At 38.4% G+C, this 16,567-nt stretch overlaps 1 protein-coding gene across 1 annotated transcript in view; it reads right to left on the bottom strand.

Moving 5' to 3' along the window:
• The window catches only part of stan (protocadherin-like wing polarity protein stan), a 117,549-nt gene that overhangs the window by 52,735 nt on the left and 48,247 nt on the right, over positions 1-16,567 (bottom strand). Inside the window, exons 2-5 of the mRNA XM_028313063.1 lie at positions 14,209-14,264; positions 5,718-6,901; positions 3,022-3,223; positions 129-269 (exon numbers count right to left, since the gene is read on the bottom strand). Coding sequence (XP_028168864.1) covers positions 129-269; positions 3,022-3,223; positions 5,718-6,841 — 1,467 coding nt within the window. The 5' untranslated portion in view covers positions 6,842-6,901; positions 14,209-14,264. The remainder of the gene's footprint in view (positions 1-128; positions 270-3,021; positions 3,224-5,717; positions 6,902-14,208; positions 14,265-16,567) is intronic.

Genomic DNA, 16,567 nt, shown 5'->3' with positions numbered 1-16,567 from the left:
GATTGCGGTTGTCCTGAGAGTAACTGAAATAGGACATGTAAGTGGCCCGTCGTTAACGATTGAATCCACCGTTTGGCCCAACTCTTTAAAAGGTTGAGCAGCCTTGTACTAGGCGGAGAGATACTTACTTCAGCGTTCTTGCCGATATCCTGGTCGGTAGCCTTGAGGGTCAGCACGGTGGTGCCGGGACTGGCGCCTTCCCTCACCGACGCCTCGTATTGCTGCATCTCGAATACGGGCGCATGGTCGTTGCAGTCCAGGACATTGATCTAAAAATATTTGAAATAAGGTACTTGATACAAATAAGGCCTACCTAACTTTAAATGCTTATATTTCAATAAATATTAACGCCAGTCAACAAAAACAAGGTTAATTAACTTCTTCCATCCTTTAATTTTAGCAATATTACAAAAAATAACAAAATTTTTAACTAAATCTACTCAAATTAAGCAAATTACGAAACCACTGATTTTGGCTTTAATAAATCACCTACACGGAATAAGGCCTATAAGATTCAAATGCCTCTAGACCTTAAAATTGAGGTTGTATTAAACAAAATGCGGTCTTATAACATTAAACACGTCGATTTGTTTGCGTTATCAAAATTTTTCATACCAAGTAAACAGAAATATACTGTATATCTCTAGATAAACTTAAATTCCATTTATTAAGAATAATACATAAATCTATATCTATTTATATAAAAGAAAGTCGTGTTAGTTACTCCACTTATAACTCAAGAACGGCTGAACCGATTTAGCTGAAAATTGTCAGGGAGGTAGTTTAGAGCCAGGAGAAGGACATAGGATACTTTTTATCCCGTTCGAAATTAAAAAAAAAGTCTGCTTATTTATTGTCATTAAGGCGGAACAAAGTTCGCCGGGTCAGCTAGTTATAGATAAAATTAAATATTCATAGTAACAAAGTAATGATTCCTTACTTAAATGATCAAAAAAAATATCAAAAACAAACAATATTATTTTTGTGTATAGGGCTTATTAAAACACCGTGTTCGAATAAGGCCTACACATAAAACCTTTTAAATAAATCAGTTCAGGAACATCATTTAGTCTTGATTTTTTGTAAACAAAATGAGATCTCAATTTTTGTTAGAACCAGGGCATAAAAAGGCTTCTGAATCATCTTTACGAACTCCTACACAATCTTTGTGATACCACCAAAAACAGTCCTTTATGATCGCATATCTGCTACATTGTCTTCGAGACAGGCATGATAATACCAGCTTTTATTCTCCTTTCCTTTAGAATTATACATACGACTTTTATTTCTTATTTTTTATTGTTTTTGTATTTTGTTTCCTTTTTTTACAGGTTTTGTAAATTTTTTCGACTCTGTTTTCTTTTTATTTTCTGTGCTGTTAGTAACATTCTTATTAAATAAATATTTAGTTACTCTTTGACTCATTTAGTTTAATGAATTTGTCCATAATCAGGTGTTAACATAAGTATCTAATATGGCTTACTATGCTGAAATAAGGCCTAGGCCTTATTAGATATCTTGCTCTTGTTGTCTTTAAGAAATTACAAATAATGCATCTATAGCCAGTAGTAAAAATTAAGGTAATTATTAGCTAGTAAGAAATATTTAGAAACAATTACTAAGAAAAGCTTAATCTAAAACAGCGTCATTTTACCGAAAATGTAAGATGAAATCGCCAGATTTTTAAAAGAGAGCACGAAATCACCCACCACCTTAGAAGAACGCGTGCCAATTGGTGCTGGGATCGTGGATCGGGACGCTCTTGTACTCTACCGGGTTGTAAGGCATATGAGTACGTGTCCTTGAAGTATTATCCCGGTTGGATTTATTTATCTGTGTTTTCTGATGTGTAGGCCTTATTAGAACGTAGGCCTTATTTGTATCAAGTACCTTAGGTGTTATTTCTGAACGGCTTACAATTCTTTTTTTGTTTAGCTTAATTATTGAGACTCTCTGTAAATAACAGAAGTGTGTGCAGTGCATCCGAATTTTTGGGGAACCCTAAATACCTACTTACAAGATAAGCATTTCCCTGGATTTTCCTGATATTTACACAAACATACTGTAAATCCTGTTATGTAGGGACCAGATTTAACTGCTCGGTATCTAATTTAGTGCGTGCGTTTTCAGTGACGGTTGTGGCGTAAGTATTCGAGGAGCCTCATAGGTGATGAAATTTTATGTAAACAACAGCACACTTGGCATGTTATGAACTTATAAGTATGATTTGTATAAAAAGTAAATAACTGAAGTGCGGTTGATCATACATCCAATATCATAAAACCCACCTGTAGAGTAGTGGTCCCGCTTCTAGGCGGGAAGGTGTCATCCTGCGCCACGACTCTGAAGTAATGCACGTCCAGCCTCTCTCTGTCCAGTCGCGCCTGGGTGGTGACGACGCCGGTGCGAGTGTCTACAGCGAACATGCCGGCTGAGCGGGAGTCCAGTAGGCTCGACATGATTGTACAGACACTAGCACATCAGACTATGTTCACCAGTCGATGAAGCACATGATGTCGTGCCCTGCGTACCCAAACGACTGCACGCAGGAAGATTTAATGAAGGCTTCTGATAACGCCATTCTTGTGGCGGAGTTTTGGGCCGACGCTGTGTAGGTTTGTTGTCGAAACGACAAGAAGAAAGAAGATCAGACTATGCAGTTTTGTAGCAAAATCGCGCCTATTCTAACGGGCATAAGACGCCATTTAGTTATGCTAGATGCCGTCGACTATATCCAATATCTAAACTCACCTGTAGAGTAGTGGTCCCGCTTCTAGGCGGGAAGGTGTCGTCCTGCGCCACGACCCTGAAGTAATGCACGTCCAGCCTCTCTCTGTTCAGTCGCGCCTGGGTGGTGACGACGCCGGTGCGGATGTCCACAGCAAACATGCCGGATTATTGTGCAGACTCTAGCACATCCGACTATGCAGTTTTGTAGCAAAAGTGCACCTATTCTAACGGACATAAGACGCCATTTTGTTTTGCTAGATGCCGTCGACTGTATTCAATATCTAAACTCACCTGCAGGGTGGTGGTCCCGCTCCTAGGCGGGAAGGTATCATCCTGCGCCACGACCCTGAAGTAATGCACGTCCAGCCTCTCTCTGTCCAGTCGCGCCTGGGTGGTGACGACGCCGGTGCGAGTGTCCACAGCAAACATGCCGGCTGAGCGGGAGTCCAGGAGGCTCGACATGGAATACGTCACTGGACTGTTCTCGGGATCGCTGCAGGAGAAAAGGTTTACATGAAAGACCTGCTATTGTTTTTTTATGCACAACGAGGAAGCTCTTGGCCTGCATCTCACTTGATAGAAAGTGAAGATCAGGTCGAAGATATTGTTTCGTCATTTTAAAATGAGACTAATCACCGATTGTGTCTAATAGAGATCGTAAACGCTTATTGTTTACCAGGTTAGCAGGGCATGGTAAAAAATATTATAAAGATTTCATATTCATTTCACATTCAATTGACGATAATGATGACATTATGAGCTTTATACTGACATGAAGATTATAAGAGTTACCGACATCAATCAAATGTAAATCAAAATGATACGCGAGGAGAACAAAATTAGGACTGAAAATAATGGCTCAACCACAAATTACTGTTATGTAAGTAATAGTTATTGACCAATCTTTTAACCAGATTATTTTAACGGCTCCATTCGCACGTTCTCTAAAACAAGTATTTTATCCTAAAACGTTATTACGAGTGTAAATACCACAAGCGTAGCACCCATTACTGCGGTCGGATATGACATATGGGTGATGCGAGCTCACTTAAATTGTATCACGAGCGAGCAAATTGATAGGATTTCTAATGTGTGGCCATTTTGCGACATTATGAAGTAATTCGTTCGTAAGTGGATCAGCAAGGATTGAACTATCAAGGATCGGGTACTGTATCAACTAAGGGCTGATTTTTCAATCGTCGGATAACTTTTAACTGAGGAATAAGTTTGACACATTGATAGTTTCAGTATGGGAAATGTGTCAAAATGACAAGTTTATTCTACAGATAAAAGATATTTGAAGATTGAAAAATCGGGCCTAAATCAATTAAATAACACTAAAGTAGAAAGTTAAACTAAACATTAAAACCCCAGCGGGCTTCGTTGTAGTTAGTTAGTAGTAAACAGATCGTGAAGGAACATCGAAACTACACAGTTGTAAAAGAGACGACTTAATAGCACAATTAGTCAACACTTAGGTATTAGGTATATACTCATCAATTGTCTTTCGTTATCCTCACCAAATCCTCATCCTCATTATTATGAGAATACATAGATTGACTGTTCAGTCGAAGCGCAGGGAGCCCGCCGTATTGTGGGCGATAATGATCGTGCCATATAAAAATACCGCGTCACCGATACAAATTAAAGCGGTTTGCATAGGGTTGAACAATCCCTTTTCATAGTAACTACCTGATACATTATGTAGAATGTTGTTATTAGAATTGTCGTAGTTATGTTTAGGCGCATTGCAATCATCATCATCATCATCATTTCAGCCATAGGACGTCCACTGCTGAACATAGGCCTCCCCAATGACTTCTACAAAGGCCGGTTGGTAGCGGCCTGCATCCAGCGCCTTCCTGCTACCTTTACGAGGTCGTCGGTCCACCTTGTGGGTAGACATTCTACACTGCGCTTTCCGGTAGGTACGTGGCCTCCAGAACTACTCCAGAACCTTGCTGCTTCATCGGCCGTCAGTTCTGCATAATGTGTCCTGCCCATGGCCACTTCAGCTTGCTAATCCGTGGGACATTGAAATAATTTTGAGGACAATTTCTCGAATTTTTTACCCATTCACAGATTTTTTGTAAAAGATTAGCTTCTTAAAACATTTAAAACACATTTTTTGTGCAGCTACGCTTTGTAAAAAAAAGTTCTTGCTAATCGTAGGTTGGCAAAAACGGTATGAAATAAAATTCGTCAAACCATTTGGAGAAGTTTTTACGAACATAACGGAATGCGTGGGTGAAATCGTGCTTGAAAAGAACAGCGTTAGCACTATGATCAACAAAGTTAGAACTTAGTTTTAGTATAAATGGACTTGTCATAGCTAAACCCACAAAACGCTGTTCTTTGTGTTGTTAATTAATTTGTAATTTAATCGGCGTAATCAAAACTGCTTTTACTTTTGGGTGAGAAAAGAAATTGGCAACTTTTTCATACAAATAGCAACTAAACATCGAATGTGGATGAGCCTTTATTATTACCTATTTTCCATATTTATGGATCTTTGTTGTAAGTATGACTTTTTCGATATTAAATTAGGTATTTATTTTCTCTGTAGGGTTCAAAGTTCGCCTAGAAATGTTTCGTATTTGCAAAATCGGACACCCCTACCGTGCGCGGTTTAACCTTATTGCAAACGGGCGCATTGTCTGGCGACGCGTGCAATGGCTCATGACAATGGTTCCGGGCATAAAATAGATGACTTCATAAAAGCTCAACGAGCCGGCGTACAGTCAATTAACGTGCTCGTACAGCTGGTTTATGATCAGGTGCCGACCAAACCGCTGATTAGGACCATTCCCGGGAGTCATCGACCTAAGCAACAAAAAGGTTATCGAGCGAGCACGTAGCAAACTGTTGTTTGACTTTTGAAAAACAATGGCACTGGAGCGTGTAATACAATCATTGGGAGCTTCGAAAACAAATTATCTTTGCTTGTTTTACAACCTTTCTAGTTCAGTGAGACAAAAAATACATACCGTGCTCGAACTGTAGTGACCACGACTCCCGGAGGCTGCTCCTCAGCAACAGAAGCCACGTACAAAGCTTGTTCAAAATAAGGCGACTGATTCCGCAACTCCCTCTTCACCCGCTTCGCAATATCAGTGTCGTTCAGCTCCTGGTGATGGTACACTATCTTCAGCCGATGATCAGAGTCCACTATATTAGTCCGGTCACAGTTGAACGTGAACAGAACTGACACTTTCCACATTGGCTCCTGGATACACACATCACCACTGGCCACTAAATCGCCTTGACTAGTCTCGATCATAAACCGAGGATCGCTCACTGCTAGAAACTGCACTTTACACATCTTCTGTACTGTCCGCGGTAGGAAAGCCGTCAAAGAATTCACAAATTGAGATTTTCTCAAACAGATTCCTTGCCACCTATCCGTGGTTGGTATCGAGAAGCTGGCGTACGTCTCAGATATCCATTGTTTAGCTTCGGCTATTTTCACATCTACGGCCATGTCGAAAGGTACTAAAGTATGAGATCGTTTCTGCCTTCTACTTCTATTTCTTGCTGCAAAATCTTCGAACATGGCAGCGGACCACGGATAGGCCGTGGAGAGTACACTATAATGACTAGTTTCAAGCTCCTCCTCCTCAAATAGCCTCCAGTCCATCGGTTCGGAGAATACTGCTCTCTTATCCCTGACATGGTCGTCTTCGTACTGTAAAGCCGAGTCCTCCTGGTCGTAGACTCTGTCGAAGTCGATGTCATAGAGATCGGCATGTCGTCTGCTGCAGTCCTCACCGGTGACTAAGACTCGTATAGGTAGACTGTAGTAGTCGATGTCGCGAATGCGTTCGGATGTGGAATCGACGTAAAAGGTGAAGATGTTGGGATAGAGGACGCCATCGCATCTGAGTCGTTTGCGAAGAGAGACGAGGCCGGTGGTTCTGTTGACCCTGATGATGTGGTGGACGAAGTTGGCGGTGCGGTGGACGTCGATGGTGTAGGTGCGCTCGGAGCCGAGCTTGTAGACGGCGGCGTCGAGGACGGTGTGGCCGGGCGGCGCGGAGTCCGGCACCAGGACCAGGTAGCCGTGCGCGGCCGCGGCCAGCAGGAGCAGCGCCAGAGGCAGCGTCGGCGCCATGGTGGGCTGGCTTCACCTGCAGTGCCGCCGTCGCGTCCGCCAGCTGCATTGCTTTTCCATCTGCAACAAGAGAGAACATTTTCAGTGAAGTCCTTATCAACTCTACTTATTATCCTCTTTATGTGCTATCATTGTATTCATTCAACAAAGGATTTAGTTCTTACGGAAGAGTCAGCTAAAGGCTCAGATGCTAAAGGACTACGAGTATAATGTAATTCTCAAGTATGAATCCTGGATAAAACCAATGGTTCGTTTAGTTAGAAAGATAGTGGGAGATACAAAACAGTTTAATAAAATCTAACAGGTCATAACCAGATAACTAAGTACGTACGTTACGGCAAGCAGGAGCATAAACGCGGCGTAGTGGAAATAAGTATAATGAGAAAAATATGGAACAAAGACAATGTGGCGCGTATCCGTGATACTTTAACATAAAAGCCTGAACATAAACACACAATTGCACATTAAATTGCTCGCAAAATCTTCGAGTAAAAGTATTGTGCCGCGAGTGATATAAATGAACGTTAGCATTATTTACCAGTAAATGTGAATCTGTGTGTCTAAACATTATTTTTAACATGTAAGCTTGGTATGGCATTGTTTCTCTAGCATAAGTCAAAGCAAAAGCCATTGCCTGCATTTCATTAAAGGCAAAGGATTTTATTGCACTCAAAGTTTTTTTAGTTGTAGACACATTTTCGCAAATCGCACGTAAAGTTTCCTACTAGTATAACTTAAAAACTTCCTTTGTGAGAGAGATCCTCAAGAGTACGGTGTATAATAACAGAAATAGTTGATTCAATGCTCTCTTAGGTACTTTAATTAACGGACCTTTACCGAGTCAATGCTTCTGAAAAACACTCGCTAGCCAAATTTTGATTGAAACGGGTTTATTTACACGGTGTCCTATGTCCCGCCATGTTGCCGGCGGCGTCGTTTGCATGTTGTTCCGCAGGTTTATGGTTATTAAAATCGGGGTGAATTTTCAAGTATTTTCGTACTGTAAGCCGCGTTTTGGAATAACAGATGAATTATCGGTCATGATGCTAACGGCACAAAATAAGCTAACGGTCAGGGATGGGTTTAATTGTGGAAGCGGAATCTTTTAGGTATTTATCTTATGGGTGATATTTATCGTTTTGAAGTTACTGGCTTCTAAATGCTACGTCGTTTGAATAGATTGAAGTGCGTGCTTACTAGGCCAAATAGAAAATTAGGCTACTACCTGGATGAAAGTTTTGACGTTTTGGTCTAACCTTAGGTATGTTATGATTCATGAAACAGGCATTATTAAAGCATCATTAAAATACACCATAGTAATTTAGCTTGACCGACATAAAGCAATAATTTGGACGTACCTACGTAAATTCAAAACATTTCGATAACACAAATTAATGTGCGAATTTAATGTGTACACCCGTCCAAATGTTCTAATCCCGAACCCTCATAAATACAGACTGCGGGTAAATAAACAATAACAGTTACATCACTAAACAAGCCTAAACAAACGTCCCTAATCTGGGAACAAGGTATATTGGGTATAGGACAAGAGTATGCAATTATACCCCGTCCCCAAATACTGTTGGGACATCACCATGATGTACAGTCGTCTGTACAGTCTTCGACCTAGGGTTGCCAGGTCCAAAAACACAAAAGCGTCATAGCTCTTGCGTGGGTCTATCATCTTTGAATGAACATTATTCTGTGGCTCGAGTTTTGAATAGCGCGGCAGCCACATAAAAAGCCTAACTAAAGCCGGACAGGCCGGAAAAGACAATATTTGGCCGGACAAGCCCCTAAAAAGCCAAACATGTCCTCCTGACTCCTGGCAACCCTACTCCGACCATAACATTTCCAACTGATTTTGAACTCAATAACTTTAAAGTTAAAGTATAAAATAAAATAAATAGGTGAATTATAAATTTTGTTAGGTCAATATGCCATCGACTATGTAGTGATAATGTTAGTAGTACCAGTAGTACAGACACCAGTACAATTACATACGAGGATAATCCGAATCCATCGATGCCTGTATCATCAGACTGCCGATTCAAGAGCCGGTAGTTTGTTCCTCGTCTTCCGAAACTTGTGGTGAGTCGCTATTATAATTCCTATCACAATATTTAGCAGCTGGAGGGGTTACCGGGAATATTAGTATAGTATAATAGTTTTATTAATCATTAAATGAAATGAAAACCTTACAAAATTAATTAAATTCTCCCTACATACAGTATTAAACTTGATGTGCCACTGCCATAGTACCTAACCCATAGTACGTAGCCCATAACTTTTTGTAGAGCGACTCCACTCATAGAAGGCTGTAAAAGGAATCGTCTACGGTCAATAGATAAATGGCATCAATTAATGGCCCCATATCGTTCGCCCGCCAATTTTCCCTTTTCCGATTTTCCCTTTCCGATTTTCCGCGGCTCCCATTTCACACGGGCGGAATGTTGACATTGCATAATTAATAAGTGGATGTCGTTACACGCGCGACGTTTAATTTAAAAACATTTGCCGAATTGAAAATGTGATCCGTGTGTTTATACGCACTAATTACACGTCACCAACATCAAACGAGTCCAGACAGAAAGAATTAAAACGGAGGGTGCAGTTACTCAATGTTTTGCACACTTTACACTTTCATCTTCAGGATCTACTTGGCTTTGGAATACAGTACCTAGTGAAATTTGAGATGGAAGCGATTCACCCTGCCCAACCGTGAATCTCCAATTTGTACTTTTAAATTGGCTTCCAAATCGATGTTTACTTGATTTGAATTAAATATTACCTAAGTGTATGTAGAGTTTACAAGCAAGTTACATCACAGGCTCATATTGCTATCAAAATCTATTGAAAATGCTATCGTTTTGTCTTCACACTTTTCAACAATGGATTGGTGGCATAAGTACATACATTACACAATTATGGGATTAAAGTTCACGAGGGCTTTTTGTGATTCTTATAAAATAAGCGTAGAGTTATGAAAGAATGTCTAGCATAAGTTTATAATGTTTGTTTACAAATTATATTATATCTTTGGTTCATTAAACACAGTTATCCTCGTAAATTACGAACACGTTCGGTTAATCTTGCCCCAAACGGAACAGTATCTTTTGCCCATCTGGGTCATACTTGAAGGGGGAACAGAAAGCTCTTTAACTAAGGCAATATCATTAGACTAGTATTTATTTAGCAAAACCTACGTCTTAACCGTTATTTTTTGGCGCTTTTGTGATGGTCAATATAAATGTAGTGTTAGGTATGTGATAACAGCTTGTTGAACTTGAACGGAAGTTTTTGGTTCAAAGGGCGTTTGGAGTGTGCTTCCTAACTGATGAATATTTCAACATTTAGATGTCAATTTGGTTGAAATTGATAAATAGAATGATGTTCTTTCGGTGACGAGGCAACAGAAAGTATTATGCAATTCCATTGCTTCGTCAGCAGTGCCTTGCGCTGCCTACCTTTTTTCGATAATGTAATTTCATGAGATACGTTATGAAAGTTATTTTTGCAAACGTTGGTCACAAGGCGTGCACGTTGTTGTAACGTATTCGCTTTTAAAAGGCAGTATGGACCCACTGTACCCCATAACATTGTGTTAGAACCCGGAGATAATAAACCCAGCACACTAGCGCCATCGAGCGCTAATGGTACTATCAATTAAACGTGCTTGGAATCGCCGATTGGGTGCCCATTTACTTCGACCTTCCTGTTTTTGTAGGAAGGTATGGTGCCATTAATTTTATCTTGATCCTATTTTTTTAGCTATTGGTTTGCTATTTTGTTGGTAAGAATGTAATTTTATTAGTCTAGCTAGAACATACGTGAAAAACCCTCTTAAAAAATTACATGTTTAAACTTCTTGGAATACAGAGTCAAGTGGAGGAAAATATAACAAAGATTGAATATCCTTTTATAACAAACAGAACCTACCAAAACCAAATGAATTTCTAAGTAGGAAGTAGGTTTTTTATTATGACGGAAAATTTAAACAAGACGCAAAGATGCTGACTTTTCTCTGTGAGAAGTCAGAACTGTAATAACGGAAACGTCTGTAAAATTAGAATAAATTTTTATTATTATTTATATAGTAAGGTACATACGAGTAGTATGCATAAGGATAACTTTAATAACAGTGGCTGTTAACGGCACTCGACTGCCATTTAAAGACAAATCGGCACTAAACATAACTGCAGATTACACTCTTGAGTACGAAGCGATTAATTAAGCTTGAAACCTGTTAATACCGCTGCGGGGAAGGTGGAGGGAAGATACTGGAATCGTCAAGTAACAAGGACAGCCGTAAACGTGCTGGATCGACGCAGGTTTCTATTTAGAATGATTCAGTAGGGCGACCAAACTTACGGTAGTTGTAGGAATTTCGCCCCATTCGTTTTTAAGGTTCAGTCAAAGCAACGCGATCAGCCGGCGTGCAGCGATGGCGATCAGACTTACGAGTAAATGTTCGCCATCGCTGCACACCGGCTGATCGCGTGTGATCGCGTTGGTGTGGCTGAACCTTTACAGGTTTTAGTATGTGTAATATTTGGGTATAAGACTAAACTGATGATATTACTAGTATGTTTACCTTCAATGCATTTCAAAAGAAGTGTTGTATTTTTTTTAATATTCCGAGAATTACCAGTGTCGTCATAGCTCAGTTAGTACGGCAAGCGAAAGATCGTGGATTCAATCCTACCATTTGATTATAACAGATCATGATTAACTTAAATAAATTCCAGAAAGACGTGTCTACTTTAAAATGGTTGGATATAACTGTTCATAGAACTATTCAATAACTTGTCTAACAACTAGATAAAATTGTCTTCATTATTCCCCCAATTACTTCAATTATGGTCACCCCAGCATCGAGTATTTTACTCCAACCAGTTTCCTATATGCGGCGCAACCGCAACGGGACGCATTTAATTCAGTTGAAATATTAATTGGGCGAATTAAAACTGAAATTACGGTTTAATTAAGGCATAATTGTTGGTGAAGGCGGCCGAATGCTTTGGTTTGGTTTATCACGTGTTAATATGGTTACAATTCACACTTGTGTGTTGATTGGGCATATCGTATCATGTTTGTTTTATTTTTTGATTGGACTATTCAAGCTACTGTAAATTGAAGAATTAATAAATGAGATAAAACACAGCTTGCTTTTGGCAACCGAAAATATTTTATCTTTTTTTTTATTTCAATAATTTTTATCGTAATCTCAGAATTTACGAATATTAAACTTATACTCTCTCTTACGAGTACGAGTATGAATACTTATGTATTTTTTATTATATTGAAGAAACGACTCCGGCGCACAACGCGGCAAAGAGAAATCACATGAAAATATCGACCTCAGTATCTGGCAAGAAAGACTCGTAGTGGGTTCAAGTCCTACCTGAAGCAATTAAATATTATGAAATAAAATTCAAGTATCCTACTAATCCTACTAATATTATAAACGTGAAAGTTTGGATGTCTGGCTCTGACTCTTTCACGCAAAAAGTACTAAACGGATTTTGATGAAACTTTAGGTACCTACAGCATTGTTGTTTATAGCCCAGAATAACATAAATGCTATAATTTATGACGATCTGTGACAAACGAAATTTCACGTGGGTGAAGCCGCGGGCAAAAGCTAGTTTATTCATATTTCATGATAGAAGGAACGTATTTCTACTTATCCAGTAGCTAATATTAAACATGCAACGATATGCGATCGAGAAGTCCCGCAGTAACTTTTACAAACGCGTCTTGGGACTCGTTAAACGTAAATGGGAAATATATTGGTGCTTAAGTGATTATTACTAGAGATGAAACGGATAGTTGTTTGGCCGGATACCGGATACCGGATATCCGGCCAGCTGCTAGGCCGGATAGCCGGATATCCGGCGGCCGGATAGTTGGCCCATTGTCTCGTTGCATGTCGTGACGAGTTTAGCGCCGCACAGGTGCTTCGAACGCGATCAGTGGGTCTATTAGTAGACAAGACTAGTCACACTTTTCGAAAAGCGAATCCATCCGAATAGAATGTCAGATTTTGCCACTTGTCTTGGGGGCAGATCAATTCGGCCGATTTCGGTTGCTATCGTGAGTGTGTGATTGAATAGCGAAAATTAAATTAGTTTACTTGTTGCGTAATCGGACTGAACTGCATGCATCATGTCATCAGACCATCAGTGAAAAAAAGATCGCCTTTATTATTTGGCAATATTTCGTTCGACATTAACAGATACATATTTACTAATTTATGTATTCGTCATTAGTGTGAATAGCTCAGAAAAAGAAATTAGTTTTTTGAAAGGCCTTTATATGGCTTTTTTGTAACTTTTTGGACTTTAAATAAAAGCCGTCATTATTATAAGCCATTTTATTGATATTTATTTACCTCAAAGATTAATGTATTTCATTTTATTTTAGGAAATTGTCGTAGTTTTTTAATATCCGGTATCCGGCCGGATAGTGAGTTACTATCCGGTATCCGGCCGGATAGTAAATTTAGGCCGGATATCCGGCCTACCGGATAGTTACCGGATATCCGTTTCATCTCTAATTATTACCTTGTGCGTCAAGACTTAAGGTGAATTTAAATAGGTTTAAAAGCCAGTAATAGACTCAGGTGGATAGGGTTGAGATAGTTTCTACACTTGCAGGCACTTTAGACTTTCTAACATCATTATTCAACTAGTTTTAGTGCCTTTAGCCTCCTAAGGAGCGCCATTTTTTTTTTCACCAAGCTATTTTTTAGGTCTACTTGAATTAATGTTGGTGCGCAATAGTATGATGTTACGATGTGATAAGAGTCCCATCATCATGCCTGTATTGTCTCTCTTAAAAACCCTTTGGGCGGATTTTAATCAAACACTATACGTTAGCTATAATTTCCAAATAAGAACGGAATTATTAATACTTTCAGCAAATAAAGTCCCTGGCGTCCGTAATTCATAGTTCCTTTATCTTAATCGTACTAACCGCCGAGTTACTACCCTACACTTTTTGAATTACCTACTTAATTGTTATTTAAAATGCCCATGTACGTAATTTTTTCATTCAACAAAATGTATTTTTTAAGCTTTTATTGCCAACTGGGCAGACATTGTGTCGTACACTTACACCCTTCAACGTCGGACGCCCCGTGGGTAGATTAATGGTCCCTTGACACGAACATTGTATGAATTTTACGCGCATATAAGTTACTAGTAAAATAAATAATATAATTTTTATCCGTAGTAATATTTTTGACAAGCTATTCAAAAACATTTTGAGTGAAATATGAAGGCAATTAATTACGTAGAGTTACAAAACTATTACGCGGCTATTTAGGCTTTTAAAGTTTGTTACAGCATAAAACAAAGGGTTACCTTTTCTTTTAGTAGACTTGAATGATGACCTCCGTGGTTGTTCAAATCATTTCCACCTGAAACAATAAAATAAATATGACGTTACGACACTTGTAGCTGTTTGTGTAGTGTAGTAAACTACACTTACTTAACACTAAAACTATAAAATGCTGTAACTGACAGTGACCATCGCTAATTAAAAAACAATTACCTAACTTCTTAAATAGAGCTTGCACGACATATAAAGCTATACAGACAGGCATCTTATGATGTACTTATTTAGCAACAAAAATACTTATGTATCTTATAATGTGCTATGTTGTGTAGTGTACCTACATCGATTAAACAAACTGTCAGCAAAAAAAAGTTTAAGTATTTATTTTAATTATAACCTTTACCAAACATTTCTTTTTAATATCATGTTGCAGCACATTATTTACACCAGTATTTATATTAAAAAACAAACAAAAGCTCATCTTGACAAACGAGCTGCCCTGATAGCAGGGTCTAACGATGATGGTGGATTAATGACTGCTTAGCGCGGCCCACTTAATTATGCATATCTAAACGACTTGTTAACTTAATTAGATCGTGCATGTAAAGAAACGTGTTTATTGTTGGAAGAAAATTGAGGTTATTTATTTTTAATTAACTTTACATTGTTGGGATCTTGCTTTCTCTATAGTAGAGATGAAACGGATATCCGGCAACTATCCGGTAGGCCGGATATCCGGCCTAAATTTACTATCCGGCCGGATACCGGATAGTAGCTCACTATCCGGCCGGATACCGGATATTAAAAAAACTACGAAAATTCCTATAATAAAATGAAACACATTAATCTTTGTGACATCTGAAATTTTAATTACCTGAATTACCTAATTGTTTTAATTGATATTGTAATTGCATTGTAATAAATATTTTTGACATTTGAATTCTATTGGAGGTAGATCATGTAATATTAATAGTGACTATTAATAATTTAATAATAATACTGCATGACGACTAAATGTTTGCATATCGCTATGTCGATGAAACATGTTGTTCTCGTAACAAGATAATAACTGAAATGTACCATGTTTTATGCAAATAAATAATTTGAATTTGAATAATTTGAATTTGAGTCAAATATCAATAAAGTGGCTTATAATAATGACGGTTTTTATCTAAAGTCCAAAAAGTTACAAAAAAGCCATATTAAGGCCTTTCAAATAACTAATTTCTTTTCTGGGCTATTCACTCTAATGACGAATACATAAATAGTAAATATATTTTAATTCCCATTTATTGTCCTGAAGCAGTGGTAGGGTTAATACTGGGACGTGTAAAAGTGCTTTTTTAAGCCTATTTACAGAAATAAATTAGTTTTAATGAGTTTTTAGTTTTTTAATGTCGAAATATTGCCAAATAAAATAGGCGATCTTTTTTTTCACTGATGGTCTGATGACATACAGGGTGACTTTGAAATCGTTGGCATCCTTTTAATATAAGACTACTCATGATACATGGTGCATTCCCCAAATAGTTTAGGCTTGGGCCAAATTCCGTGCCGCTGAGTGTATGAGACAACTCCAATGAGATTTTTTGTCATTAATTTAACTATGTCTTTGTATTAGTGTGCTCTAAAAAAGAGTTTAAAACTATTGTACAGCACATCATCCTATATATTTGTTGCAAAATAACACTTAATACATTGAAATAAGATGCCACAATATGAAGATTGATGTTCTGTCGTCTGTACAAGATTTCAAATATTGAAATTTTAATTCATTTGATATGACTCATATTTGGGGAATCATGAGTAGTCTTATTTTAAAAAGAATGCCAACGATTTCAAAGTCACCCTGTATAATGCAGTTCATTCAGATTACGCAGCAAGTGTACTTATTGAATTTTCGCTATTCAATCACATACTCACGATGGCAACCGAAATCGCCCGAATTGATCTGCCCCTTAGACGAGTGGCAAAATCTGACATTCTATTCGAACGAATTCGATTTTCGAAAAGTGTGACTTGTCTAGTCTACTAGACCTACTGATCGCGTTCGAAGCACCTATGCAGCGCTAAACTCGTTACGACATGCAACATGACAATGGGACAACTATCCGGCCGCCGGATATCCGGCTATCCGGCCTAGCAGCTCGCCGGATATCCGGTATCCGGTATCCGGCCAAACAACTATCCGTTTCATCTCTACTCTATAGGTACTTTAGTGTTAATTAAAACAGCTTGCTTTGAAGTTTGTTGAATGGCAATAGAAAATAACAAAAGTTATAGGGTTTTACAATGCAGTATATGATTTTTTAAATAAATAAATTTTGGTGCTTGAATCAAAACAAAAACATAGGAGTGTGTTTGATGCAGCATGCAGCTAAGATT

The sequence above is a fragment of the Ostrinia furnacalis genome, unplaced genomic scaffold, assembly GCF_004193835.3.
Source record: "Ostrinia furnacalis isolate ACB-3 unplaced genomic scaffold, ASM419383v2 OfSCF4144, whole genome shotgun sequence".
Taxonomy (NCBI): domain Eukaryota; kingdom Metazoa; phylum Arthropoda; class Insecta; order Lepidoptera; family Crambidae; genus Ostrinia; species Ostrinia furnacalis.
The sequence above is the reverse complement of the archived record's forward strand: the minus strand, read 5'-3'. Positions and strand labels throughout refer to the sequence as shown.